This window comes from Rattus rattus, chromosome 2 (genome assembly GCF_011064425.1).
Source record: "Rattus rattus isolate New Zealand chromosome 2, Rrattus_CSIRO_v1, whole genome shotgun sequence".
NCBI lineage: Eukaryota > Metazoa > Chordata > Mammalia > Rodentia > Muridae > Rattus > Rattus rattus.
The window spans coordinates 552725-580529 of NC_046155.1; the positions used below are offsets into that span (position 1 = coordinate 552725).

A 27805-nucleotide genomic window follows, 5' to 3' on the forward strand; every position below is an offset into this window, starting at 1 on the left:
CTGGCCTAAAACTTGTTACACGGATCAATATGACCTCAAACTTTAAGAAAAGTGTCTTTTATTTATCATATGTGTAGTGTTTTGCCTGAAGGTGTCTGTGTGACTGTGTCAGATCCTTTGGAACTGGAGTTAGACAGTTCTAAGCTGCCCTGCGAGTGCTGGGAACCTGGCTCTTTTAGATGAGCAGCCAGTGCTCTTAATCTCTGAGCCATCTCTCCAGCCCCATGGCCTCCAACTCTAAGCAGTCCTCCAACCTCTGTCTCCATAGTACTGGGATCACCGGTATAGCCACCACATCAACTTGGTATTGTTTGCTGTCTGAAACAGCGCCTACCGCTGCAGTAGGCACCGACTGCATGTTGCCCGGGCTACAACTTCTCTGAGCAATAAATGTAGGATAATGATTAAAATCTGAAAAATCTGTTAGGTTTAAGACTGGAGCGAGGGCGTTCTAATTTTTTTTTATGCACTAGTGAAGACTCTGGGGTGGGGGTTGTAGCTCAGTAACAGAACTCTTCTACCAGGTGTGAAACCTTGAATTTGACCCTCAGTACAGGGCTGGGGGTTCATGAGGACCAACCCAAGCCAAGCCAGACAAAATAAAAATCACAAGAAAGCTAAGACTCTGATTCGCACCTCCACCCCAGATTCCAGGGTTAGTCCCAGGGTTTGCAAATTGCTCCATTTCCCCAGGTGAGTCCCATGCAGGTCATGTGGAGGTCACACTACCCAGACATCTGCTCAAACTGAAATAAATAGGACCCAGAACACCTGAGGTCTTATTTAACAGCAGCCTTTAAAAAGAAACACTTACACAGGAGTTACAAGCCCGTTTTCCCTATAAACAGCGAAGTTTAGGACTACAGCAACTTCTGAATCCTCTGGGTTTAGCAGTGTATATACACCTTAATGTTGTGTGAATGAATGTTGAGCAGGATGAAGGAATAACAGAACTTGTTAGGAAAGGCATGCCAAGGGTCAGCTTCTAGAAGGCCAGAAGGCTTCCAGACTTTTGGCTGTGCCCGCGCGCCCGGGCGAAGGCAGCCGGCACTACCGCCCACCAAGAGGCTCCAAGGGGAGCTGCTGTAGGCCAGCGCGCGCCCTTCCGCTCCGCGTGGTCGTTGCCATAGCTACAGACGCGAACTGTCGAGGGGGCGGGGCCGGCGCGTGCGCGTCATTCCTAGCGCGACGCTCCGCCGCGCCTCCCGCCTTTCTGTTCTCAGGCCCTCCGCGCGCACGGCAACCGTTCCACCTGCGCGCCTTCGCGCTCGCCGCCCACTCTTGTCCGGTTCTGCGCCGGCGCGGGGCCGGCTAGGACGCGCGGGGGTTTTGCGAGACGCATGCGTAGTGCGCTGCCCGCCGCTTCGCTGTCGACCGGGAACCGCCGTTGCCGCCTCCCTACCGGCAAGTGCTAGAAGGGGAGCCGAGGGTCGCTGCCGCCGCCGCCACCGCCACCATGGGGGTAAGTGAGACTGGAGAAGTAATGGGAAGTCTACAGATGCAGGTCATCCTCTGAGTCCTCATTGTTTCTTGAACCCCCTCACGTGACCGTGACCCCCCTACAGCCTCACGTGACCCCCGGCCCCCACTTGACCAGAGTTGCCCCACGCCTCATTGTAAAAGTCCCCGCTTTGAGCCTAGTCCAGAAAACCTCCGGGAATCCTCTTCTTCCTCCCCCTCAACACCCCGCTCTTCTCTGTCCCTTCCTGCCTCTCTGACCCCCGAAAGGGCCTCTCCACTCCCGAGCTCCTGTTGAGTCCCTGACGTTAGCCCCTTGCTCCTTGAAGACACCCATCATCTGGCTGTCACGGTCCTAGCGGTTTCCTGTCACCCGGACTTGTAGAGAACTGAGGCCGGGAGGCAAGAAGGCGCATGGCCAAGGTCACACTGATAATGGCTTGGTAATGGCTTGGGTTCTGGACCCCATCCGGCGACTCCGGAGTCCCTATGGCATTTGTTTCCCGCTGCTCAAGTCTCTACCCAGCCGATTCCCCTACACTTTTGAACCGGCGCTACCAGCTTCCTCCTGCTCCAGATGAAACATAGCCTGCCTTTCCACGCAAGCATGCCCGTTCAGCTTCTGGCTGCAGTAAAGTGGATCTTAGAAGTTGGATTGCTCCTAGTCACATCACTGCAGGTGGCTTGCAATGGAAGAGGGGGTGGAGACGTTCAGATGAGTCGGGAGGATGGATGGTTAATAGTCCCAGCCTGGAAGTATAGCAACCACCTGTTAATGGTCTGACAGCAAGAAGATGCATTTGTATGCCCTTTCCTGGGATGTGCAGATCTAGGGTTGGGTAAAAGCACCTCCTAGAAATGTAACGAGCTCTCCTTAGGGTTCATGTCGAATTTGCAGCACCCTTAGGGAGTCCTGACTTTGGAACTAGATGTGCCTCAGTGGCAGCCCCATCTTTAATGGCTAGCGGCACGACACTGCAGGTGATGAGGCCTTGCTTGATTTTATTCCTGTTGGTGTGATGCATGTGACCTCCCTCTTAGGATGGTGGTGGAAATAAATGAGAAAGTGGATGTAAATAACCCACTAGGTGCCTTTAAGCGGTAGCTGCTGTTTTACTTATAGTCTCAACCTCACTTCAGTGATCCAAAATAGACCGGTGCTATTTTTATCCCATTGGGTTTGTCCCTACTGTCTCTAACCTAGATTTTTCCCTCTCTTACAAACAAATCAGTTTATTAGACAAAAAAGTCTAGCTTGTGTCAAACACTTTTTTAGGAATCCATGTCAAAACAAGACTTGGGTGGTCTGGGGTTCTATAGCTCCGTGGTAATGTGTGCACTTAGCATATGTGAGACCCTGAGTTCAATCTTCACAAAAACCCCCAAACCTCCCAAAACATTTGCCATAGTTCAGGCAGTATTTTTTACTCCTGTTTACCTAATGTGAAGAAAATCAAGGCTGAGAGACCTAGGCATATTTAACTTGGATTTTAATGAGCAATCCCAGGCCCCAGTTGAAACTAAATGAAATCAGGTTTCTAGTGTCACTCATTAACTCTTTGCCCAGAGTCAGCCATTGCAGACTAAGCCCTCAGCAAAAAAGGTAACAAGTCTCAGGTTCTGGACTTATTCATTGGTGGCACTGAAGTCATGGGGCTCAGGTGCACTGTAGACTTGGCTTGCTTTGGGTCCCCATCTGTTGCTCATACTGTGGAGATGTTTCTCACAACAACTCCCATCAGTCTGTCTGCTGACCTAAAACTCAAGGCAGTAGAGACTTGAATGACCCTCACTGGATCCAGTCTGGAATCCTCCCATCACTCTCCTCCGGCCCCGCCTCCGTGCCCCACCTGTATAGCTAGAAGTTGTTCCTAATAGTCACCACCCATTCCCCTAGGCAGTACCCCACTTCTTTACCCAGGCTGAGTGATAGTGGGAGCAGGTGGAATAGCACCTCTCAGGGTTCTGCTACTCGCTGGGTTTGAGTTAGAGCATACGTTTCTCCCATTGCCAGCGCCAGCCGGATGGAAGCACTGACCCTGAGGTCTAAGTGATGTCAAACCTCAGACTGATAAGGGGAGATCAGTATTTCTGGGGAAAGCAGTATTTATATAGCATCAACATGAGCCACGTGTGATGTCATGGGAGGGATGTATACTTTAGGGTTCAAGCCTGAATTTGAGTCTGGGCCTCCTGTTCGTAGACACTGAATGAACACATACTGGTAAGTAAGGTAGATTTACCCTAGCCTGGTGGAGCTGAGTCCAGCCGAGGTCGGTAAGACCCGCCAGAACTCTATGGTTCTGTGACTTGAGTTAGTAGCTTGTTCTCACAGCTCCACTGACTGACACATCCTCTTCAGAAAAGCAGAGGCAGAGGGCTGGGCATATAGCTGTTCTATGAAGCACCTGCCTGGCATGCATGAGGCACTGGGTTTGATCCCTAGCACCTCATAAAACTGAGTGAGTTGAGGCAGGAGGAGCAGAAGGTCATCCTTAGCTACATAGCCAGTTAGGAACCAACCTGAGCTATAGGAGATCCTGCAGCCCCCTCAAAGAATGCACTGGCAGAGTGTCTGACACTAGTGGGTTCCTGTAAACAGGGACCATTTAAAGCTGAAGATGTAGCTCAGTGTGACATAGTTGCTGTGAATAAGCTTTGGGCCTAGCATATCTATAGCTAGAAAGAGTTTATATCCAGTGCATAGTACCATTTTATCTATAAGGCAGCCCTTTGAGTATTGGTGTGGGAATTATTAGCTCTGTTCTATGGTTGAGGAAACTGAGGTTCTGACATATTGAATAACTTGCCAAAAGGGTTTTAAGTAACATGCATAAAGTCACAGCTATTAAGTGAAAGAGTTGAGAATCAAATCCAGGTCTCTGGACTCAGAAGCCCACACTCTTTATTATATAAAGCTCCCTTGGGAGAGACACTTAGCCACAAGAAGCTTTACTGCTCACTGTGCTTATTTCCCACTTTAATTAGCAAGTTGTCCTGTGTCCCTGTAGGACAGCCTTACCTCCACAAGGCTTCAGTGACGCTAATTGGAACAGTGGGAGACCACTCTGACTGGTGTTGGCTGGAGTTGCAGAGGAGCCCCTGCCTGTGTGGCCCAGCCTGCCTCCACCCCTCACTCTGCTAGTGGCCAAGTGCTTAAGAAGTGTTGTCCATTATCTCCGTCTCCTCGGTGGTGGCCTTGGGCCTCATTTTGAGGGTTGCCTGGTTTGCCAGTCAGCCTGCATAAGTCTCAGAAACCGTGTTCCTGTGTTCAGAAATGAGGTGTTGTGGAAGAACCCAGGTTTTGTGCTTTGGGGATCCTGGGAATCCTGGTTTCCAGCACCTTTAATCTCGCCCCACAGTGTGTTATGTGGCAGCCCAGCAGTCCTACAGTCTGTTGGCTTGGCAGGATGGAGAAGGGAGCTTAAATCTACTTGCGAAGGTGAAGATAGGCTAGCATCCCAGTTTCCCTGGAGATGTTCAAATGGTCATTTGGGGTGGCAGGTGGGGCATGGCCTTGTCTGGCTGATGGAAAACTCGTGTTCCTGATGCTCTGTGGTGAAGCTCTGGGGACTTATCTACTGTTTCTCTTTTCCCTGCCTCCACCTTAGCATGGAGGTGGTTATGAGGTGGCACTGTTGGGAATTGGTTCTCAGGTAATGGACATGAAGAAATCAGTTGCTGAGTGGCTGTCTGAGCGTGCTTGAGGCCCCCAGCTTTATCTATTTGGTGACCGAGTTCAAGTCTAGATGTGCTTCTGCCCATGGAGACAAATGCTGCCTCTGCGGCCTGGCCCCTCAGGTTGTCTCCTTTTGGCCACTTAATGTCTGGGGATCTGTGCATGAGTCATGTTCCCTTGGACCTCAGATTCTTTTTTTTTTTTTTTTTTTTTTTTTTTTGGAGCTGGGGACCGAACTCAGGGCCTTGCGCTTGCTAGGCAAGCGCACTGAGCTAAATCCCCAACCCCGGACCTCAGATTCTTAACGTATAAAGGGAAGAATGGCTTCTGCTCTGAGCCTTGACCTGTGTATTTCTGTGAAAGTCCTTTGTTAATGGACTCCAGTGTGGTGCTGAAGCCTAAATTCAAGGGAAAACGAATCCTGGGAAACCCGTTAGTGGGACCACTTCTGTTTCCATTTGCACTCTGAAAACAGCCTCAAGCCGGGGGTATAGCTGAATGCTAGACCACTGGCCTGGCATGCACAAGGCCCTGACCTCTATCCTTACCAGCACCACAGAGACCAACAGAAACGTGCTCTAGTCTCTGTGCCTTTCCTCTCAGGAGAGGTGAGACATGAGAGCTAGCCTGGCTCCTGGCACAGTGATGGGAAGTAGCTGGTGCTGGCATCTGCCTGTCAGGGTCTTAATTCTTTAACCTTCTGATGCTGAAGCCCACGCTAAGCAGTGCTGTTCCTTTGAACATCCAGGCTGAAGTTATGCTTTGGAGCTTGCCCATCTGTTTAACAGCTGGTTTTCAATTCATGTGAATGTGTATTGTTCAATGCCCTATCCTGGGGCCAGGCAGTGCCATGGTCACATTGGTATTGGCGTATTTGACCTCTCTCCAGTGAGCTGTGGGAGATGTGTGGCTGGAGTCAGGAGATCTGGGCTGTCCAGTCCTCCCTGGAAGGGTGAACAAGAAGGCATCATCAAGCACCCTTCTGTTGCCCTGGTGACAATAGCACCAGGCAGGACTGGAGGCTTTACTCTTAGACCAGGGCATGATGCGGTTTTGTTCTAGGACCCAGCAGGGAAAGAGTAGAAAACAACTTTTGATGAAAAGTGGGGGTTGTGGCTCACGCCTGTAATCCTAACACTTGGGAGGCTGAGACAGGGTGATTACTGCTGAGTTGGGGGCCTGCCTGAGCTACTGTATGAAACCACCCTCTTCCTGTGCCCCCCCCAAAAAAAAAGCAGGGAGAAGAGGGATTTTGAAAGAGCCCCATATTAGCCTTCACATAGGGTCTGATTAAGATACAAGGGACAACTTCTCTTCCCATCCCTGCGATCATGCCCCTGCAACTTGGTCTTGCTGACCGTGTGGAACTTCTGCCCTGAGGTGAACCCATGAGGCCTTCAGTCCACCCTTGACATCAGCAGGTGCATAGTGTGGCTGCCACTTAGCCTGGGCTGGGCAGAGCTTCTGGGAGTGGTTCTGAATTGCTTCCACAGGGTTGTGTCTCATAGTCAGAAGACACTTTAAAGAAATGCTGCCTGGGGCTACTTCAGACTCCAGAAAGTTCCCCTAAATGTTCCTGAGAGTGAACATTTCCTCCTTAGGAAGGAGCTGCCTTCCTAAGTAAATGTGCAGATCTGCTGCTGGGCCACACATTCAGGTCAGGTTAACCAGTTCGAGACCCCTTGGGTTCCTCTGACGGAATTTGCCATAGCCCTTCCAGTGGTGGTGTTTTTCTTGTTGCAGAGAAAGTCGAGCAAGGCCAAAGAGAAGAAGCAGAAGCGATTGGAGGAGAGAGCGGCCATGGACGCGGTCTGTGCCAAAGTGGATGCAGCCAACAGGGTGACTCTCAACTTTAACTTGCTTCTTTATTTGACTTCTTGGCGCCACCCAGTGGCAGATCTGTGGCACTGTCCCACATGGATTGGGAGGAGGGGCCGTGGTTGGTTCAGGTGTTGAGGGTTGTGTGGAAATGATACAGGTCTTCCTGAAGTGGAGATTGTTTGGGTGAGGAACCCTCTCTTGAGACATGGCACGTGGTTCTTAACCCTTCCTTCTTTCAGAGGTTCCTGGCTGCCCATGGGTACTGTAAGTGCTGCTTCACCCAAGGCGGCTTCACTGGCCTGGTCCCTGGGACTGTTAGATGTGGATCAGTTGTGGGAGTGAGGCTGGGAGCTTTCACACTGAGCCTGAGGCGTTCGGCCTTGGTAGCCTTCCTACATCTGCATCATGCTGAATTTCACATGTCCTCCTAATTACCTTCCTACATCTGCATCATGCTGTATTTCACATGTCCTCCTAATTATGGGGTAGGGGGTGCACATGAATGTAGGTGTCTGTAGGGCAGAAGCTTTAATACCCCTTGGAGCTAGTGTTACTGAAAGTTGTAAGCTGTCCTATATGGGTGCTGGGAAATGGGCCCAGTCCTTCTGCAAGTGCAGAATTCCTGAACCATCTTTCTAGCCCAATATGTTAATTTTTGTTAATCTCCACATTGGTAAATGGCTGTGCCTTTGCAGTGATTTTCTATCTTGGTGACGGTCAGTTGTAGGTGGTTGGCACTCTTGCTCCTGAGATATTTAAGCAGTCCTCATTTCTTTCCTGGGTTAGTGGCACGGGGGCAGGCACTGTGCCCCAGGCCGGTGCTGTTTGTTCTTTCACCACATTGGTGGTTTCCCACCTCCTCATCAGTGTCGTCTTCCTTCGTCTGTGTCTCCTCTGTCCACAGCTTGGAGACCCTCTGGAGGCATTCCCAGTCTTCAAGAAGTACGACCGCAATGGGTGAGTTGTGCTTAGCGTTCCTGACATGTCACCTGCTGCTCCACTCTCCAGAGTTCACTCCTCCAGAGTTCTCCCTTACGAGACAGCAGCAACTGGCTGTTGCCTCTGGTTGATGCAGTCAGTCTCCCAGTTAAGGTGATGCGGGAATTGATGGGTGTGCAAGCATTGTGTGTAATTGAGGTTGTATGAGTGCACACTGATAGCCTTCTAAGACTTATATCTTTCTTTGTTCAAAGAATCTAATAAGACTTGGAAACTTGTCGGCTGCTGTCATAGTTTATGATTGGGAACCTGAGGCTCAGAAAATATGAATAACGTTTCTGGGTTTATACAGTACCCTCACATCTGAAGGAGTTTCTGATTCCCAATTCAGTGCTTCTTCCTTGAGTATATAGTATATAATATGCTGGCCGTTTAACACTGGTTAAAGTTCTTAGCCTGGCTTGCCTAGTTTTGTAATCAGAAATGGGTCCAAAAACTTGGCTTGAGCTGAGCAGTGTTAGCTCACACCTTTGATCCTAGCACTCAGAAGGCAGAGGCAGGTGGATCTCTGAGTTCTAGGCTAGCCTGATCTACAAAGTGAGTTCCAAGATGGCCAGGAATACATAAAGGTGGCAGTCTCAAAAAACAGAGCAGAACAACAGCAACAGAAAACTTGTCTGTGTCTAAAGAGTGGGACAGAGTATTGACACACACAAAAATAAATAAATCTTTTAAAAAAATTGGCTTGGAGAGGCAGAAGGATCATGAGTTTGAGACTAGTCTAGACTATATAGTAAGGTACTGATACTGTCTTAACAATCAAAGAACAATGGCTCCATGGTTAAGAGCACTGACTGCTCATCCAGAGGACCTGAGTTCAATTCCCAGCTACCACATGGCGGCTCACAACCATCTGTAATGGGATCTGATGTCCTCTTCTGTGTGTCTGAAGACAGAGACAGTGTACTCATATACATAAAACAAGTCTTTTAAAAAATTAAAGAGCAAAATAGAAGAAAGAAAAAAAAGATTGGGGTCTAATGGTTCTCCTTAGGAGAAGGCTTAGACCCAAAGCTCTGATTCATGGAGCCTGCCTACAGTGAATATGGCTGTTGTGACTGCCATCTCAGGTGGCATTTGGGTCTAGGTTGCAAGCCCTTTTCCTTTGCCCTCCCGTTTTATTCTGTGCTGTGCTGCCTTGGCTCAGGGAGGTCAGAGGTCACACTTCCTCTGTGTTATGGTAAAGAGTGGTTGGACCTTTCATTATTGTCCCTGGAAATTAGGATGTTGCTAGAAAGTGCTGAAGTGTGCTGAGGAGATGTGAACAGGTGTAGAGGGGCAGCTGTGTAAATTCCTAAGCCCTGTGGCATTTTACAGCTACGTGGCAACCATATCTTCCCATCTGGGGTCTGACACATAACAGTTCCTGTGGCAGCTTTGTTCCTCAGTCTCTGGGAGGTCGTGGCCTGATTAGAGATCTCTCCTGTGGTTTTACTTAGTGTTTTTTATGTGCTGTGTGTCTATTGACTTCCAGAAATCTGGACCCACTTGGAGGCAAAGCACATAGTAGGTTAGCTGTTCCGTAGCTTGCATTTCATATGGTTCCTGTAGCTATGGTCCTTCTTCAGCATGTCATGACAGCACTTGAGAAGCTCAGGCAGAGGGGTTTCTGTGAGTTTGAGGGCTGCATACTGATTCAAGACCAGCCTGAGGGGGTTGGGGATTTAGCTCAGTGGTAGAGCTCGCTAGGCCCTGGGTTGGGCCCCCAGCTCCGAAAAAAAAAAAAAAAAAAAAAAAAAAAAAAAAGACCAGCCCGAGCTACCTGGGAAGACCAAAAATAAAAAAGTACAGATGAATGTAGGCTGACCTTTGGGTGTTTTCTAGCTAATGGGTGCAGTGCTGGGTTTGGATGAATGATACTTGGGAGGGAAGGCTCTTCCAAGACAGGAGGTTAAGGTCTTTCTGGTCAGCAGAGATGACAGTTGATTCCAGTGGGAACTTCCATTGTGAAGATTGTGTCAAAGGCTTGTGAAAGATGCTGTATGGGAATTCTTTAAAGGCTTAATTTTAGACAGGTGACCTATCATTCTAGAATTTGGGAGGCCGAAGCAGAAGAGTTCAAGGTTACTCTAAGGTGCATAGTGAGAGCCTGTGTCAAAAAGAAATAAAAAAAAAAGGTTAGTGGGGCTGGAGAGATGGCTCAGCGGTTAAGAGCACCCGACTGCTCTTCCAGAGGTCATGAGTTCAATTCCCAGCAATCACATGGTGGCTCACAACCATCTGTAAAGAGATCCGACGCCCTCTTCTGGTGTGTCTGAAGACAGCTACAGTGTACTTATATATAATAAATTAATAAATCTTTAAAAAAGGTTAGTGGGCAGGGGTGTGGTTGGTGGTGCAGACCTTTAATCCCAATGCTCAGGAGGCAGAGGCGGCCTGGTCTACACAGTGAGGCCAGCTAGGGCTACATATAGAAACCCTGTTTCCAGACAGACAAAAACACTGATGAGGTAGTTCCACAGGTAGGTGCTTGCCACATAAGCCTGATGACTTGAATTTGATCCCCAGATACCCATGGTAGAAGAAAACCTGTTTCCTGAAGTTATCCTCTGACCTCCGAGTGGGTCTTCACTCATAGCCCCCACACACCCCCAAACACACACACTCACACTCACACATGTTGCTTTATGTTTTTCCAGATAGGGTCTCACTGTGTAGACTATAGCCTCGGCTGGCGTGGAGGGAGCTTGTGTTCTGTAGACCTGATGTGCAGACTGGGCTGATTGCCCACGGTCAGTCTGTTTGTCTGCTGAGTGCTAGGATTAAAGGTGTGTCGCACTACACCCAGTAACTTAAATAAATATTTGTTTCATTTCAAATTGTATGTATGTATGTGGGTATGTGCACATGAATGCAAGTGTCCTGAGGCCAGGGGCATCTGGAGCTCCAGTTAGAAGCCATCATGAATGAATGAGGTGGGTGCTGGGTGCCAAACTCAGCGTCCCTGGAAGAGCAGCCAGCAACTGGTCTTCCTTTGGAGCGTTATCCAACTCCTTCCACATTTTTTTTTTTTTTTTTTTTTTTTTTTTGAGCTGGGGGCCGAACCCAAGGCCTTTCGCTTTCTAGGCAAGGGCCCTACCACTGAGCTAAATCCCCAACCCCCCACATTTTTTTTAACTAGAGTTTTTTGGACTAATTTCTCTCAGTCTTCTTGGAAAGAGGGGCCTTAATGTGTAGAGCAGTGCTTTAGACCTGTTCTGCCTGTGTGATGAGATGTCCGCCGCCATTGGGTGTTAGGGGAAGAAGAACAGACACAGGGACGGGGCTGCAGAAGGGCGTTTGGTTTCAGTCTTGAAAGACGCAGATCGTCCAACTGCTTTTAAAGGCATGACAGGTGGATAAGAGAGACCTGGGCCTCTGACAGTCCAGTGAGAGAAGGGCAGAGGTTAGAGTTAGAGGGACGTGTGCTTACAATCAGCTAGGAGACAGTGTTTCTGGTAACATATTATTAGGTGTGTTATTAGAAACTGAGGGGAAAGCAAAAATGTAGCCAAGAAAGAGAGCAGTTGACAGAGGAGTCTGATCAAAGCAGTCCAGGAAATAGGCCCTGTGGCAGGAGGGTGGCCATATGATGACAGTTGTTAATTCTAGGTCTGGAAAACTTGGCTTTCCCTTTTAGGGTACCTGGGACTGGCATGCCTCCCTGACGGACATTCAGGAAGGAATAGCAGTGTCCTGATGAGAGCCCCAGGCCTGATGCCTCCTGTCTGCTTCTCAGGTTGAATGTCTCCATTGAATGTAAGCGAGTGTCTGGATTGGAGCCAGCCACTGTGGATTGGGCCTTCGACCTGACCAAAACCAATATGCAGACGATGTAAGCATGGCCCTACCAAGGGCAACCCTGTACCCAATGGCTTTCGTCCAAGGCCCCCTGTCCTGATTGCCCCAACTCCCCAGGTATGAGCAAAGTGAGTGGGGCTGGAAGGACCGAGAAAAACGGGAGGAAATGACCGATGACCGAGCCTGGTACCTCATTGCTTGGGAAAACAATTCCATCCCAGTTGCCTTTTCTCACTTCCGATTTGATGTGGAGTGCGGGGATGAAGTCCTGTACTGGTAGGAACCGAGGTTTACGGTGGGGTGGAGGGCAGGAAAGCAAGTGGCAGAGCCGGCTGCCCTCTCTGGGCTTAGGGCCTGCCTGAGGCTGCAGGCTCCTCCATTGGGTCTAGGCACTCACTCCTCTGCTTTCTCTGTTAGCTATGAAGTGCAGTTGGAAAGCAAGGTGCGACGGAAAGGCCTAGGGAAGTTCCTCATTCAGATCCTACAGCTCATGGCCAACAGGTAAGGGGCTGTGGCATGGCTGGGTGGAAAGAACTGCACTGAGCAGGTGGTTTCCTTGGACTTCCTCAAGGAAAAAGGCATCTAGACCCTGTCAGGAAGATGACCCTGCTTTGCCGTGGCTCCACGTTAAGAGGGCAAGTGGGACAGACCCCTGACACTGAGGCACTCTGACCAACCTGCTGTGGTAGGAGGGGCTTAGTGTCAGGGTCCCCAAGATCTTTGCAGACTGGAGGAAGGCTAGAAAGAAGTAGGAGAGAGCGGAGACCTGAACTTAGTTTCTGCATTTTCTCCCCCCACCCCCCACCCGCCTTGTTATTTGAGACAGAGTTTCTGTGTGGCCCTGGCTGTCCGGGAACTCTCTGTAGGTTAGGCTGGCCTTGAATTCACAGATACTCGCCTGCCTCTGCCCCTGCTTATTCACTGTATTTTGTTGATACGTTTTTGTTTTTTGAGGCTGGGTCTCACTCTAGACCAGGGTAGCCTTTAACCCAGGGAAATCCCCTTGCCTCAGTTTTCCAACCATTGATGTTGTAAGCATGAGAAATTGTGTCCAATATGCCTGTTTTTGAGATTTTTTTTTTTAAATATGGACATTTTTCCTGTATTTATGGGCACTGTGTTGGTGCTTGGTACTTTTAGCGGCCAGAAGAGGGCATCAGATTCCTTGGAACTAGGGTTACAGATGGTTGTGCACCCTAATATCAGTGCTAGAGATTTAACCCCAGGTCTTCTGCAACTCCTGAGACATTTCTCCAAACCTTTTTTTTTTTCCTTCTTCTTCTTCTTTTTTCTTTTTTTCGGAGCTGGGGACCGAACCCAGAGCCTTGCACTTGCTAGGCAAGCGCTCTACCACTGAGCTAAATCCCCAACCCCCAAACCTTTTTTTAATACACACTTTTGTGTATGTTTGTGTGTATGTGTGTTGGTGTGTGCGTGTGTGTGCCATGTGGGTGCAGTGCCTACGGAGGTCAGAAGGATGTGAGAGACTAGGTCTTGAGCTACAAGCAGGTAGATATGAGTTATCCTGTGGCTATGGCTAGGAAGGAAACTCCAATCCTCTGGAAGACCTGAGTGTTCTACAGTACTGAGCCGACTGTTTGATTCTGTTTCTAAAAGACGCTCCCTCTGCTTTCTTCCAGCACACAGATGAAGAAGGTGATGTTAACTGTTTTTAAACACAATCATGGCGCCTATCAGTTCTTCCGGGAGGCACTTCAGTAAGGCTCTGGTGTGGTCCCTCAGGGTGGTTAGGGTGGTCCTCTTGCTGGTTCCCAGGTGCCTGCTTGTTCTCCTCCTGACCCTAGTCAGTGCTCCACAGGCTCTGGGGTTTTTGAGATCATATTGCAGTGCCTTCTGACTTAGCCCTCATTCCCCATCCCAGAGGTCTCAGAACTGTTAGAGCAAAGCACTGAGCTTTCAGACAGCACGCCTTTCTCCGTCTGTCTTGCAGGTTTGACATTGATGACTCTTCCCCCAGCATGTCTGGTTGCTGTGGGGAGGACTGCTCCTATGAGATCCTGAGCCGGAGGACCAAGTTTGGGGACAGTCAGCACTCCCACACGGGCGGGCACTGTGGTGGCTGTTGCCACTGAACTCCTAGAACCACTTGCAAGGGAAGTCACTCTCCTTAGGCCTGTCCTCTCCCCTGGTCTTATGCTACTTGCCAGTTCTGCATGAGCCAGGCCTATCCTGAGAACACAGAACCCTGGGGAGCAGTGACCCCACTGCCTTTCCACCTCCCTCCTGGAAAAGCAAGAGTGCCAGGAGGGAGCACCGAGGACAGGGTGCTGCGCGGATGACAGCTTGGCCATCAAGCCCAGCCTTGTGTAGTAACTGCCTCCTTACTTAGTTCTTGGGCTCCTAAAATGGAAGGCTCCCTCTGGTCTGCATCTGGATTCCTGACAGGGCTGCACACCATGCCCCATACGGACAAATGGAATGTTCATACTCAGTTTGTAAAGGCCTGGGGTTTGCTGGTCCCCAGAAAGGACTGGATGCAAATCTGGGCGCACAGCGCACCTTGGACATCTTTTCTCTGTGGACAAAGTGCTCTTTCAAAGACCATGCAGCCCTTGATGTTAAGGTGCAGGGGTTTGCGCCGTGATCTTATAGATCCACAGGGTAGCATCTCAGGGGACCAGTCAACTTCAGGAGGGAGTCTGCCTCCATCACTATCAGTAAGGCAGAGAAGACCAGGAAGAGCTTCACTTACATGTTTGTCATAGGGATATAGCCTCTCTGGGCCTTTGGACTTTGCTGCATTTTCATGATCTTGACTTGACCTTTTTATTCAAGAAGGAAGTCAAAGTCCTGCCTGTTCTCACACCTCCTTCTCAGTCCAGATACCTCTGTTCTTAGTCTCAAGGGGAGTAACATCAGGGAACCCCTCGTCTTCCCCCAGAATATGAATCCATTTCTTCCTGTTCTTGGTGCTGATAGTTCTCTGAAGGTAGGGTGCTTCCCTGCCACCCTCCCTGCCTGAGGAGCCCCAGCCAGCAGCAGGCCCCTTTGCCTGTTCTCCCTAGCCCCATCCCTCACTGCCTCAATGAGGCACTCATGCAATTGTCTTGGCTTCCCCGGGATGCCTTTCAGTGGCCACCACTGCTTTCCTGTCATGGGTGTCACCCTGCAGTGGCAGGCTAGAGCCAGAAGGCCTTCCTCCTCAGGGGATGCAGGCTCAGAACGTGAACTTGTTCTGACCTCTGGATCCTATTCTTCAAGGAAGCAAAACCAAATCCTCACCTAGGAAAACACACTTGCCACTTCTCCATTGCCATCCCCGAGTTCCGCCTTGGGAGGCATGTGAGAGAGCTTGCCTTTGTGCAGTTGCTCTTTGAGACTCTGATCCTGACCTCAGAGTCTGCTCACCTGACCCCCTGCTTGACTCAGGCTATCTGTTGTGGCAAGTCTCCTCAAAGCAGTCACCACCTCTCACCCAGATCCTTGGCTTGTGCAGTAGCCTGGTCATAGAGGGTCCTTTCTTACCTGGTCTGTCCTCTGTTGAGCACCCCAAGGCCTTGGCCTTGCCTTGGAGAAGGCCTTGCAGCAGCTTACACTGGAATAGGTCTACCTTTGTCTGGCTTGCTAGCTTCTGGGGGAGCTATACCTCTGGTGAGAGTTGAGGCTGCCCAGAGGGAATTAGTAGGCTCCTTCCAAGAATCATGAAATAGGAACATGCTTGGAAGAGTTCTTTCCTGATCTTTGTCTTAGATCATGAATCTCTGATACCTCCCACTTAGGGGTCCAGAAGGACCCCCCAGTGTAAACCCATGTGAGGTGAATTGAGTGTCTTGTCTCCAGTTACTGGACACACAGCACCAGGACTCTTATGGTGCTCAGTGCCTGCCCTGTTCCCCACCCTCTGCAGGCCCCATCCCAAAGGGCCCTTCAGGATCTTTCACTGGACCCAAGGGATGCTGGCCAAGACCAGATTACTCCTGTGGGTGTTAAGCCCAGTGGTTTATCAGGCATCTTCCTTCTTCCACCACCCTCTTGATTTTGAGAAACAGCAGGTCTAGTCTACTGTACCAGGCTCTTTGGTTTTTTGTTCCAGGTGTGTTAAAATGGTTTTAAAGGTTTTTGTTTTGTTTTAGTGAACCTATTCCATTTCAGGTTATTTTTGTTGATGTTTAATGTGTATGGTTCTTTTTAACCCTTTCTGGAGGTTTGGGGGGTATTTTTGTTTTTAAGATCAAAGTTGGAAGGTAATTTTTTTTTTTTTTCCTAGCAGCTTGTTATCACTGGAAGCAAAGGGGAAAAAGTCTCTTTGTATCCATTTTATTTGTATGTCATTAATAAAAAGATACTTTGTTCAGATGCTGGGATGGTGTCCAGATAGTGGGTGCCATGGGCAGTGGGTGGCCGGCTTTGGCTTTGGGAGGCACGAGGCTGTTCTGGCCCCACACCCTTCCTGCAGAGGAAGTCTCATGGAGCCCAAGTGCTTGTGTTTGTGCCATTTCCCAGAAGTTATGGGGTGAGGTTAGGGATGTTCAGAACACTGTCTGCTTGGCATCCTGGAGCAGGCCCTGAGCCAGGCACTGACTTTGGGCATCAGTGCCCAGACATGAGTTCAGAGCTCTGAGTGAGCTGAAGGATGAGTTTGTCGCTGTGTTTGCTGTGTTACTCAGAATATTCCTCATCAAAGTTTTCAGTGAGGACTCTGAAGTCGCTCCTCACAGAGTGCAAAGTGTAGCAGGACAGAGTTACACAGCTTGCTCCCCAAGCTGGGCTTCTGCCAGGCACAGGTTCAGAGGCAGAAAGTGGTCCTGAGAGCTGGAGCTCAGAGCTCCTGTGACAGAGAACATCACCGTATGCTTGCTCAGTGTGGCGGTGGGTGGGGGCCTAGGCGGATCTAGGGGAGAAGGGTCAGCAATAGCAAGTTGGGGCCTTTCCCCCCAAATGGGAGCTTGCCCAGGGCATGGCTGGTGCAGTGCCTATGAGTGTTCTGCCCCTCAAGTTTGTGTGTGTGTGCGTGCGTGTGCGTGTGTGGTGTGGTGTGTGTGTTGGGAATGGAACTTGGCAGTTTCCATGCTAAGTATAGGTACACTACCATGGAACTACAAGCCCAGTCCTTGGGTTTGGTTTTGTTTTTTCAAGGAAAAAATGGCATTATGTATTTAGGTCAGACTTGCACTCATTGTAGGCCAGATTAGCCTTGAACTCATACCAGTCCTGTTTCCAGCACCCAAGTGCTGTGGTGCCCTTCAGCTTGTCTTCACATCTGACTTAAACTGAGGTGATTTTCTCTGAATGAACATCATCTTGCCTGGGATGGCAAGTGGTGCTGAAACAATGGAGCCTGTCAGCACAAGTCTGAGGCCTAGGGAGCTGCCATTGGTACCCCATTTTGCCACCTTTCCCATGTGTGGTATAGCTCCTGGGGCTGCTGCTTGGTCCCTCCAGCTGTAGTGCCAGCTTCACTTGGCTGGAAGTCAGTGAGTTGTGAGCCCTTGTCACTACTGCCAAGCTTAAAGGTTTCTTTGAGATACTCTATCCCTGAGCAACACAGGCTGTTTCTACTGCCTAAGACTAGGCTTAATGTGGAGGGGAGTGTGGCAGCCTCAGTCTGGTAGGACTACTGACCTTTGGCACTGTGGGGTGTGTGTGTGTGTGGTGTGTGTGTGTGTGTGTGTGTGTGTGTGTGTGTGTGTGTGTGTGTGTGTGTGTGTGTGTGTGTGTGTGTGTGGTGGGGAACCTGCTTGGTGAGACCAGACATACTCAGGGTAGACTTCGCCCAAGAATGCTCTGCTCACGTCACTGTGTTTATCCTTTAGGGTCCTGTCCCATAGCTGGTAGAATTTAAAGGTAAAGCTGCTTGCCATAGCCCTCCCTAAAGAAAGTGGCAGAGCCTGGACATGGGCTAGCAGGGCAAGATGTCCTCTTTTCAGCTTGCAGCTCGTGAGTGTAGGAGGGGGCCCCGTTCCCCCATTGTTCCCATTCCTTTAGTCTCCATCCTAGGTTGTCAGGCCAGACAGCCATGTTTGCCAGAGGGAAGCCATTGCACTGACACCTCACTGCTTACCCAGTGGATGTGTCAAGCCATTTCAGGATACCTGGAGTGTGGTGACAGCTGTGTCCAGGAAGAGCAAACACCTCCAGGACCCTAAGTCACTGTCCCCTCTCCAACCCCACTCTGCTCTCTGTTGCCTCCTTAGGTTCCTAAACCAGCTCTGTTGTAACTGAGAGCTAAGCCCTGTTCTCTGCCTCCTCCTGGATTTTTTTTTTTTTTTTTTTTTCAGAGCTGGGGACCGAACCCAGGGCCTTGCGCTTGCTAGGCAAGCGCTCTACCACTGAGCTAAATCCCCAACCCCCTCCTGCTGGATTTTGCCAGGACGTTGTATGGCCCTATGTTGGGCATATCCTGAAACTGCCCTGGTGTCTCCTGCTGTTACTCACCTAGAAAGTTAGTTTCCTCTGGATGTAAGGAGGACCAGACACCTTTACCATCAGTGAGAACCTCAGAGTACGTTCCTAAAGATTAGCGTAGGTTCTTTCTGCCAGCCCTAGGGTTCATGTCTGTACCATTCAACATGCTGAGGAGAGTTGAGACTAGGAGCAGACTGGAGAGCTACAGCTGAGGTCCTCAGCAGCTCCGGATCAGGTGGTCAGGGAGGTGGCTATGTGCAGGGGCAGCAAAAGGACTTTGCTGTGGTGGCAACCTCAGCATCTGCTAGGCTGAAGCCCTTCTAAACTGGAGGAAAGGTCACCTGGTGTTTCTCCTGGCTGTTTGTCCAGTGGTGTCTAGGGCCAGCTAGAATGGACACGGGGTATCACCTGGTCAATATATATCTTACTGGTATCAATATCAGGCACTGAGGGTAAGAGTGTAAGGCGGATGCAGGGCAGTGGACCAGCTGCTCTGCCCATCCCCAAGGCCTGGCATCTCTCCCTACTGTCCTGGATTGGGAAGGGGGAGGGGTAGAAGCCATCAGTTTGATGGGCAATCACAGGTGAGGAATGGTGCTCCTTGTCCTTGCAAGCACAGATTACCCAGAATGCCAGACGTGATGGTCTAAATGAGAATGTACCTCATAGGCTCAAGTATGAATGCTTGGTCCCCAGTGAGTGGTGCCCTGTGGCTATGTGAAGGAGGTGTGAAGAACTGTGTCATGGGGCACAGGCTTTGAACTCTGAAAGCTAGGCACCATCATCCCTGCTTCTGGGAAGCTCTCGCCTTGTTCAAGCCATCACACCTGTTACCTGCTGCCTCTACTCCACCTTCATGGCCTTTAACCCTCTGGAACAGTAAGCCCAAATAAACTGCTTCTTAACTTGCCTTGGTCGTGGTGTTTCATCGCAGCTAGAAAAGTAATACAACAATGACAAAGCCTGATGTGGTATATATTACTATCACCCTGTCACTTGGGTGGCAGAGGCAGAAAAATTGTTATAAATATGATATATGATGCCAACTGAGTCCACATAGCAAATGTCAGACCAGCCAGGTCCAAAACAAAAATTTCAAAAACACCCATCTAAAATCCCTATTTTATTGGAAAGTTGATACATACTTAAGGATGGTATAGTCTCTTGACTCCACCTCCTAAATGCTGGGATTACAGGTATGGGCTACCAACTCGGGTTTGTGTAGCGCTAGAGAGTATGGCCTTTTTTGGTGCATGCTAGACAGTCATTCTATCAGCTTGAGCTTTAGCCCCAGCTACTGAGCCACACCCACCTACCACCCACCACCTACCCACCCACCCACCACCCACCCCACCCACCCACCCACCCCACCCACCCACCCACCTACCCACCTGCCCACCCACCTACCCACCTGCCACCCACCCACCACCCACCCCACCTACCCACCCACCTACCTACCCCCACCCCACCCACCCAACCACCAACCAACCCACCCCCCATCCCCCCACCTACCAACCCACCACCCACCCAACCTGCCCACCCACCCAACTGACCCCCACCCTACCACCCACCCAACATCTACCTACCCACCCCCCACCCCCCACCCACCCACCCATCCACCCATCCACCTCCACCCACCCACCCATCCACCACCCATCCCACCCATCCACCCACCTATCCACCCACCCAACCCACCCACCTACCACCACCCGACCCCACCCACCCACCCACCCACCCACCTACCCACCCACCACCCACCCACCACCCACCCACCTACCCACCCACCCACCCACCTACCTACCCACCCACCTACCCACCCACCCACCTACCTACCTACCTACCTACCTACCTGGCTACCTACCTACCTACTTTTGGGCAGGGAGCAATCTTGTTAAACAGCCAAGGCTGTCTGGAACTTGAGGTAGTCTTTCTGGCTTGGTCCCACTTGCAAGGACTGTGGTCATGTCCTAGCGCTATGCCTTGCAGTGCGTGCTCTGATGTCTGCCTTTTGTCTTCACACAGTGCTCATGAGACCCATTAGTATTGCTTTCCCCCTACAGCGGTCTCTCACTGTGTAGTCTTGGCTGGCTTGTAAATCAGACTGGCCTCTTCCTTAAAGAAGGTATATTCTATCCTGTTTGACCTTCATTTAAAAAAGGAAGAAGGGGCTGGAGAGATTGCTCAGCAGTTAAGAGCACTGACTGCTCTTCTGGAGGTCCTGAGTTCAAATCCCAGCAACCACATGGTCATTCACAAACATCTGTAATGAGATCTGATGCCTTCTTCTGGTATATCTGAAGACAATTACAATATATTAATATGTAATAAATCTTTAAAAAAAAAGGAAGAAGGAGGGAAGGAAGGAGGAAAGGAAGGAAGGAAAAGAAAGTCAACAAGAAACTTTGTGTGTAGGACTTTCGCATACATGTCCATATGTGCACAATATTTGTGCAGTGATCACATAATCCAAAAGAGAGCATCAGATCCCTTGGGACCAAAGTCACAGACAGTCGTGAGCTGCCAGTTTTGGACCCTGGGAATTGAACTGGGTCCTCTGAAAGATCAGCCAGTGCTCTCAACCATTGAGCCATCTCTCCAGTCCATTACTTTTATCACTAGGGATTTAACCCTAAATATTGTGCATTTAACTGTGAGTACACTCACTGTAGCTGTCTTTAGACACACCAGATCCCATTACAGATGTGAACTCAGGACTTGTGGAAGAAGTCTCTTAACTGCTGAGCCACTCTCCAGCCCAACCCCAGCCCCTTTTAGGGTGTGTTTATGCACAGACGTGTGTAGGTACACACACTTTTACACACATGTGGAGGTCAGAAGATGGAAACAGGACCCCTCACTGAACCTTAAGCTTTCCCATTCATCTAGGCTGTCTGGCCCCTGTCCATATCCACCCACTACTAGACTTACAGGCTCATGTGGCTATGCCTGGTTATTTATTTTACATTTATTTGCAGGTGTGTGCGTGTGTGTGTTAGTGTTTCCATTGTTGTGAACAGACACAATGACCAAGGCAACTCTTAAGAACATTTAATTTTGGGGGTTGGGGATTTAGCTCAGTGGTAGAGTGCTTGCTTAGCAAGCACAAGGCCCTGGGTTCAGTCCTCAGCTCCGGAAAAAAAACCAAAAAAACAAAAAAAAAACCCAAAAAATAACATTTTGGGGCTGGAGAGATGGCTCAGCGGTTAAGAGCACTGATTGTTCTTCCAGAGGTCCTGAGTTCAATTCCCAGCAACCACATGGTGGCTCACGACCATCTGTAATGGGATCTGATGCCCTCTTCTGGTGTGTCTGAAGACAGCTACAGTGTACTTACATATAAATAAATTAAAAAAAAAACATTTAATTTTGGCTGGCTTACGGTTTCAGAGGTTCAATCCATTATCATCATGGTGGGAAGCACGGTAGTGTACAGGCAGACATGGTGCAGGAGAAGCTGAGAGTTTTTATCTTGATCTGAAGGGCACCAGGAGAAAGTCTGTCTTCTGAACTGGGTGGAGCCTGAACATAGCAGGAGCCCTCAATGTATGAGTTATTTAATGTATGACTGCTCTATCTGCATGTACATACACCTGAGTGCCAGAAGGGGGCATCGAATTCCATTACAGATGGTTGTGAGCCACCATGTGGGTGCTGGGATTTGAACTCAGGGCCTCTGGAAGAGCAGTCAGTGTCTCCAGCAGGAGGAATCCTCAGAATTTGCCTATACAGTGACACTTTGTCTAACAAGACTACACCTATTCCAACAAGATCACACCTCCTAACAGTTCCATTTCCCATGGGCCAAGCATAATCAAATTTGTGTGTGTGTGTGTGTGTGTGTGTGTGTGTGTGTATGTGTGTGTGTGTGTGTGTGCGTGCGCGCGTGTGTGTGTGTGAGTGCACATGCCATAGCATATATACAGAGGTCAGAAGACAGCCTGTGGTAGTGGGTCCTGGGAACAAACAAGTCACCAGACTTGGCAGCACCTTTACACACTGAGCCATCTTGCCGGCCCATTGCACCTCTCCTGTAGAAGAATTATTGTCCCGGGTGTTTTTTTGAAAGGGTTGACTGCAAAGGGGATAAAGAAGGCAGAGCTGTTGGTGTTAATTCAGGTTCTGGTTCTACTGGTTCTAAGACAAGCCTTGTCACAGGGGCCTGAGGAAACCCTGCCACAGAGCCCAAAGCACTCTATCTCAAAGTCCCAATCTCCATGAAGCCTTCCTAAAGTGTTCCCAGGTCTGTCTCCTAGCTGTGCTTACAGCTAGAAAGCATTCCCTTGTTTCCTAGAACCCAATGAGCCTGAGAAGCCAGCAGGAATGGCCTTGCCCAGTCCTCTTCCCAGTGATAGCGACTCCAACCATGACCCAAGGGATGGAAGTGAGGAATTTAGAGACATCTATCCAAGGCTGTTGTCAGGGCTCAGGGGAAATGCAAAGGCAGGGCCTAGTGACTAAGGATAGACCTAGACCAGGTTAATCTGGGGAACACACCAGAGGAGGCACAAGACAGCTGCCCTCTAAGACACCCTAGATCCTTTGTCACCTTTTGCTTCCCCTACCACCTCATCCAAGCAGCTGGGGTTCCCTTCAGAGCCTTCCCTGTCTCTCCTCCATGCTCCCATCCTTGCCGCAGACTTTGACACTTTTGACCTTGAATGTAAAATGAACTCCTGAAGTTGGAGAGTGGATTCCTGTAATTCCAGCATCCAGGAGATTGGGGCAGGGGGAGAGTACCAGTGTGAAGGCAACCTGGGCCATGGAGCCCAGTTTTGTCTCAGTATATCTGACAACAAAGAAACAAACAAAAACTCTGAACTCAAGGGCTAGGGTTGTATAATTTATTTGGTCAAATTTTTTGCATGAATCCCTGGGTTTGATCCTCAGCCCTGTGTAAACTGGGCCTGGTGGTGTAGGCATGTAATCCCAACAGTCAGGAGATGGTGACAGGAAGATCAGAAGTTCAAGGTCAGCCTGTACTACCCAGGGGTTCAAGCCAGGGATACATAAGACCTAGTTTAAACAGACAGGCCCCTCCTGAATTCCAGAGACTCCTTTCTCTGCTCCAGCTGGTGTGCAGTTATGTGGCCTCAGGTACAGACCTCCTCTGGAATCCTGCTTGGCAGCTTCTTGGCTGTACATCCTGAGTGGCCTGTTTTCCTATTTTGAAGCATCACAGAAGCACTAGCAGCTAGCTTCACGGTACTGTGAGGAAGACAGGCGAGAGTGGTTAGTAGAGTCCTGGCCCTAAGGCTCACCCTACCCCGTTCCTACCTTGCCTTTTGCCTATTTGAGGCAATACATTCAAGTGCCTACAGATTTTGGGAGACAGTGTGGGTAACCAGACAGCCGCTGCCTTAAGTTGTCTGGATAGAGACCCACCCTGTGACAGGCTCCTACTACCATAGCTGCTGCAGACTGTGGAAGAGGCAAAGGTCCGGAGTGGTCAGCCCAAGTTTCCTAAGGTGGTGGCATCCAAAGACTGCCTAATAGACAACTCTGTTGTTTATTTATATACAGGGTCTATGTAGGCCTGGTTACTATGTAGACCAGGTTGGCCTGGAACTCATAGGGATCTGCTTGCCTTTGCCTCCTAAGTGCTTGGACTAAAGGTGTGCACTGTCATACCCCACAATATATGGCAGTTTTATTTTTTCCATAGATAAATGTTTGCTTATTGTTAATCTTCCGAAGGAGAAGAACCCTGTCTACCTGTTCTGTACATTGTTTAGAACAGTTCCTGGCCCACCACTGGGGCCGAGTATTGTTGAATATAGTAATTTGTATCCATATATCAGTATCAGGGTGTTGAGCAGGCATGATGAAAGGACAGTAGAAAAGGTGTCCTAGGTACAATGTAAAAAGTCCAAAATCTGGAGGGGTTGGGGATTTAGCTCAGTGGTAGAGCGCTTGCCTAGCATGCGCAAGGCCCTGGGTTCGGCCCCCAGCTCTGAAAAAAAAAAAAAGAAGAAAAAAAAAAAAAGTAAGACAGAGTGGCCATACCTAGGATCTGGGACTGGTCTAGAAAGCAATGGGAAGCCACTTGGTCAGGTATTTGTTTAGTAAAACAAGAAGGGAGGAAACGGAATAAAGGCAAAAGGAACACAGATAAAGAAAAGAGGGAGAAGGGCATGGTGGCACATAGGAGTAGAAGCAGAAAAATCAGGAGTTCAAGGTCATTCTTATCTATATGGTTTTAGGACAGCCTGGGCTACCAGAGACCTTAAAAAACCAAAACTATCCTAACACACATAAAAGGAGAGAAGCAGAAGTTAAGGACAGTTAACAGTTATGTGGAAACGGGTGTCTGAGAGGATAATAGTAAATGACTGGAGTCTCGGGCTGGAGAGATAGCTCAGTAGTTAAAAACACTGGGCTGCTCTTACAGAGGAACAGTTCAGTTCAGTTCCCAGCACCTACAGGTCTACTCACTATTGCTTGTGATTCCTGTTCCAGAGGATCCAACACCCTCTTTTGACCTCTCTGCGTACTGCATGCAAGTCGTGCATAGATGCACATGCAGACAAAATATAAAGTAAAATAATGTTCTTAAAACTAGAGGCGTACTGTTATGAAGCTGGACTCACTAGTTGAGTGCTGGCAGAGAGAGAATCCTAGTTATATGAATGGAGGGAGGAGTTAAGAACGCAATAGACTTCTCGCTTGTGTGATTGGGTGGTTATACGTGTCACTCTCGAGGAGTGGAGGCGGGACAAAAGTGTCTCATTTCTCCTCCCATCTGTGGTAGGATAAAGTTGGTTGGTAGTTTCGAGGAGCGCGCCATAAACAGCCCAGGCGGGCCAAGGACTTGTCCTGACGTCATTTCCGAAATACTTCCGGGCTGAGGTGTCTATCAACTTCAGCGCCGGAACTTCTGGCTGTTGCGGCCATCTTGACTTCCTGACCTTGGGCTTCGGCTGGTCCTTGTCCTTGGTCACTCCGCGCCGTCATGTCTGCCCTGACGCCACTGCTGCTGAGGAGCCTGACCGGCTCGGCCCGGCGGCTTATGGTGCCGCGGGCTCAGGTCCACTCGAAGCCGCCGCGGGAGCAGCTCGGGGTCCTGGTGAGCGGGACGGAGCGGGAGCGGGGAGGTGGGCGAACTGGGGTAGCCTGCGACATTGGCTTGGGCCTGTCTGCAAGGCGTGGATGAGACAAGTTGCTCGACTGCTCCTAAACCCTAGTTATTTTTCCCAAGTTCCTGGCACTTCCAGCCGGTCAGTTTACTCGCTGTTCGGCCTCTCTAAACCGGTCTCTTTTATTTTTTTTGCGTGGGAGGAAATGCCTAGTAATTGGCAGGGTGCAGAGTACCCACCACGTCTTTGGGGTTCCCAGAAATGTAAGACCATTTAGATATTAGGACAATTTTTACTTTCAAAACTAATTTATTGAGACAGGGTCTCATGTAGCCCAGGCTAGCCATATTTGACTTTGAACCGATTAATCTCTTTAGTGCTGGGATTACAGTTATGTGCCACCAGTTTTGGTTTGTGTGGTATTGGGGACCAAACCCAGGGCTTTGTGTTAGGCAAGTACTCCCTCAAAAAAGCTACACCGCAGCCCAGGCCCTCATCACTCGCTTTTTTGAGCTCTTTTGTTTTAAGTGACAATGGGTCCTGAATCCAGACATTCGGGCATTAAGTTAGGGGTAGTACCAAAGCATTGCCACTGAAGAAACAGTGACAGCCAAGTCATGCCCTCTCTTACTCCCATTTAGTGGGAGGCTGAGGCATGAAGACAGAGCTCAGGAGTTCAGACCAGTTTGGGCAACATAAGGAGATCCTCAAAACAAGCTGGAGCTGGAGAGGTGGGTCAACACTTAAGAGCATTTGTTGCATAGTCTCATGAAGACTGGTTTGGGTCCCAGCACCCATGTAACAAGACAGGTGCTTGTAACTCCAGGTGGAAGGGATCTAACATCCTCTCCTAGCCTTGGGCAAGCATGTAAACACATATCAGTGTTCACACATGCATCACACAAATATAGATGTGTTTTAAAATATATGTTTTAAAACACATCTTTAAAAGATGCAGGGGTTGGGGATTTAGCTCAGTGGTAGAGCGCTTGCCTAGCAAGCGCAAGGCCCTGGGTTTGGTCCCCAGCTCCCCAGCTCTGGAAAAAAAAAAAAAAAGAAAAAAAAAGATGCAAAAAACCCAGCAGGGCAGTGGTGGCCCGTGCTGTAATCCAGCACCTCTGCTACAGAGGCTGTGGATCTCTGAGTTCAAGGCTAGCCTGGGCTACAGAGTTAAGTTCCAGGACAGCCAGAGCTACACAGAGAAACCCTGTTTTGTACAGACAAAACAACAACAAAAAACAAAGAAACTGTACAAAAAACAAGGACACGGGGAAGTGGTTCATCTAGTTAAGTATTTGCCTGACAAACATGAGGATTTGAGTTTGGCCCCGCAGCAGGAGTTAGTCTTTAGCCTGGTGCTGGTAGGGGAGAGGCAGGGCCTCCCTGGAGCTCACTGTTCAGCTTCTCTAGCCAAAACAGTGAGCTCTTCAGGGTTAGTGAGAGAACCTGTCTCAAAAACAATTGAGCTGGGTTGGGGATTTGGCTCAGTGGAAGAGCACTTGCCTAGTAAGCGCAAGGCCCGGGGTTCGGCCCCCAGCTCCGAAAAAAAAAAAACAAAACAAAACAAAAAAAAAAAACAATTGAGCTGGAGAGCTGTTCTGTGAGATGCCAGACATCAAGCTCTGGCCTTTGCCCCCACATACACCACTAAGCATAGTGGTATGTGAGTGTAATTCCCGGACTGGGGCATTTGGAACAGGAGAATCTCAGGTTCAAGCCCATGCCTGGGTGGGCTACATAGTAAGACTCCTGCCTGTGTACCCCTCCCCCCACAGATGAATAAATCTTTTTTAAAAAACCAAGGACCTTTATTTCAAGGCTGAAATGGGCTTGACATAATGTCCCCTCCATCCTTCTCTGTGTCTGTGTCTCCCTCTTATGTGCTGGGGATTGACCTCAGGCCCAAGTTGTTTTCTTTAGTGTGGGTCTGCTGGACTTTATCTGCCTAGTCTAGTTCACTGAAGGGCTTCCCCATGCCTACGGACTACCAGAACTTGGAAGTGCCTACAGAATCCTTGCCCTGAGGGATCCTTCTTTCTTGTGCTCTATGTAGGATATCACCATTGGGCTCACTTCCTGCTTCGTGTGTTGTCTTCTACCTGCGGGCTGGGTCCTGTCACACCTGGAGAGCTACAAGAAGCGGGAGTGAAGGGAGCGTCTTCCCCTCATCCTTTGACTAGACCACTCTTGCCAGCCCACCTTGATCATGTTTCCTGCATTCCTGGCTGGCTTACCCTGGGATCATGTTATTCAATTCCAGTCACCTCTTCTGCAATCATGACCTCTCAATGTCTCCATGGTGACAACTGGGACCACATATATTGGTTCTGCTTGATGGGGTCCCCCTTTGTAACAATAAAGTCTATTTAAACCTTGCTCCAGAAATAATCATGTCCTCCTGCACTGGGCTTCTGCCTCCACACAAACTGAGGATGGCGTTGGATTGGGGTCCACCGAGGGACATCTGGCTGGTACAGGCCCCAGTGCTGTCTAAGGTTTGTTAGGTGTGCCAGCCTTGCTCCCCTTCACTTACATGACTCAGCTTCTGGAAACCATTGATGCTTATCCCTGCCGAGTTCATTGGCTTCCCGTAAGGGCATGTGTGCATGCATAGGCCAAATTTGTAGCT

The 27805-nt window shown here is 49.5% G+C and overlaps 2 protein-coding genes across 3 annotated transcripts; both read left to right on the forward strand.

Annotated features, from left to right (window-relative positions):
* Nucleotides 1-1214: 1214 nt before the first annotated feature.
* Naa40 (N-alpha-acetyltransferase 40, NatD catalytic subunit) lies at nt 1215-16054 on the forward strand. Of its 2 annotated transcripts, none has more exons than XM_032896459.1 (8): nt 1215-1462; nt 6881-6976; nt 7863-7915; nt 11676-11771; nt 11855-12013; nt 12155-12238; nt 13378-13455; nt 13689-16054. In XM_032896459.1, the coding sequence occupies exons 1-8, from the start codon at nt 1457-1459 to the stop codon at nt 13828-13830; spliced, it is 714 nt and encodes a 237-aa protein (XP_032752350.1). In that variant the 5' UTR covers nt 1215-1456; the 3' UTR covers nt 13831-16054. The 2 variants fall into 2 exon arrangements, with proteins under 2 accessions (XP_032752350.1, XP_032752351.1); XM_032896460.1 differs by having other exon boundaries at nt 1219-1462; nt 6858-6976; nt 13689-15244.
* An 8918-nt stretch (nt 16055-24972) lies between these two features.
* Nucleotides 24973-27557, forward strand: LOC116894801 (cytochrome c oxidase subunit 8A, mitochondrial). Its single transcript, XM_032896462.1, has 2 exons — nt 24973-25166; nt 27230-27557. The coding sequence occupies exons 1-2, from the start codon at nt 25053-25055 to the stop codon at nt 27323-27325; spliced, it is 210 nt and encodes a 69-aa protein (XP_032752353.1). The 5' UTR covers nt 24973-25052; the 3' UTR covers nt 27326-27557.
* The last annotated feature ends 248 nt before the right edge of the window (nt 27558-27805 follow it).

Coding starts and splice junctions, on each gene's coding strand:
- Naa40 (XM_032896459.1), top strand. Junction 7,916..11,675: donor AAGAAGTACGACCGCAATGG/GTGAGTTGTGCT, acceptor TCTGCTTCTCAG/GTTGAATGTCTCCATTGAAT. Junction 11,772..11,854: donor AAAACCAATATGCAGACGAT/GTAAGCATGGCC, acceptor CCAACTCCCCAG/GTATGAGCAAAGTGAGTGGG.
- LOC116894801 (XM_032896462.1), top strand. CDS start 25,053: ATGTCTGCCCTGACGCCACTGCTGCTGAGGAGCCTGACCGGCTCGGCC. Junction 25,167..27,229: donor GGGAGCAGCTCGGGGTCCTG/GTGAGCGGGACG, acceptor TGCTCTATGTAG/GATATCACCATTGGGCTCAC.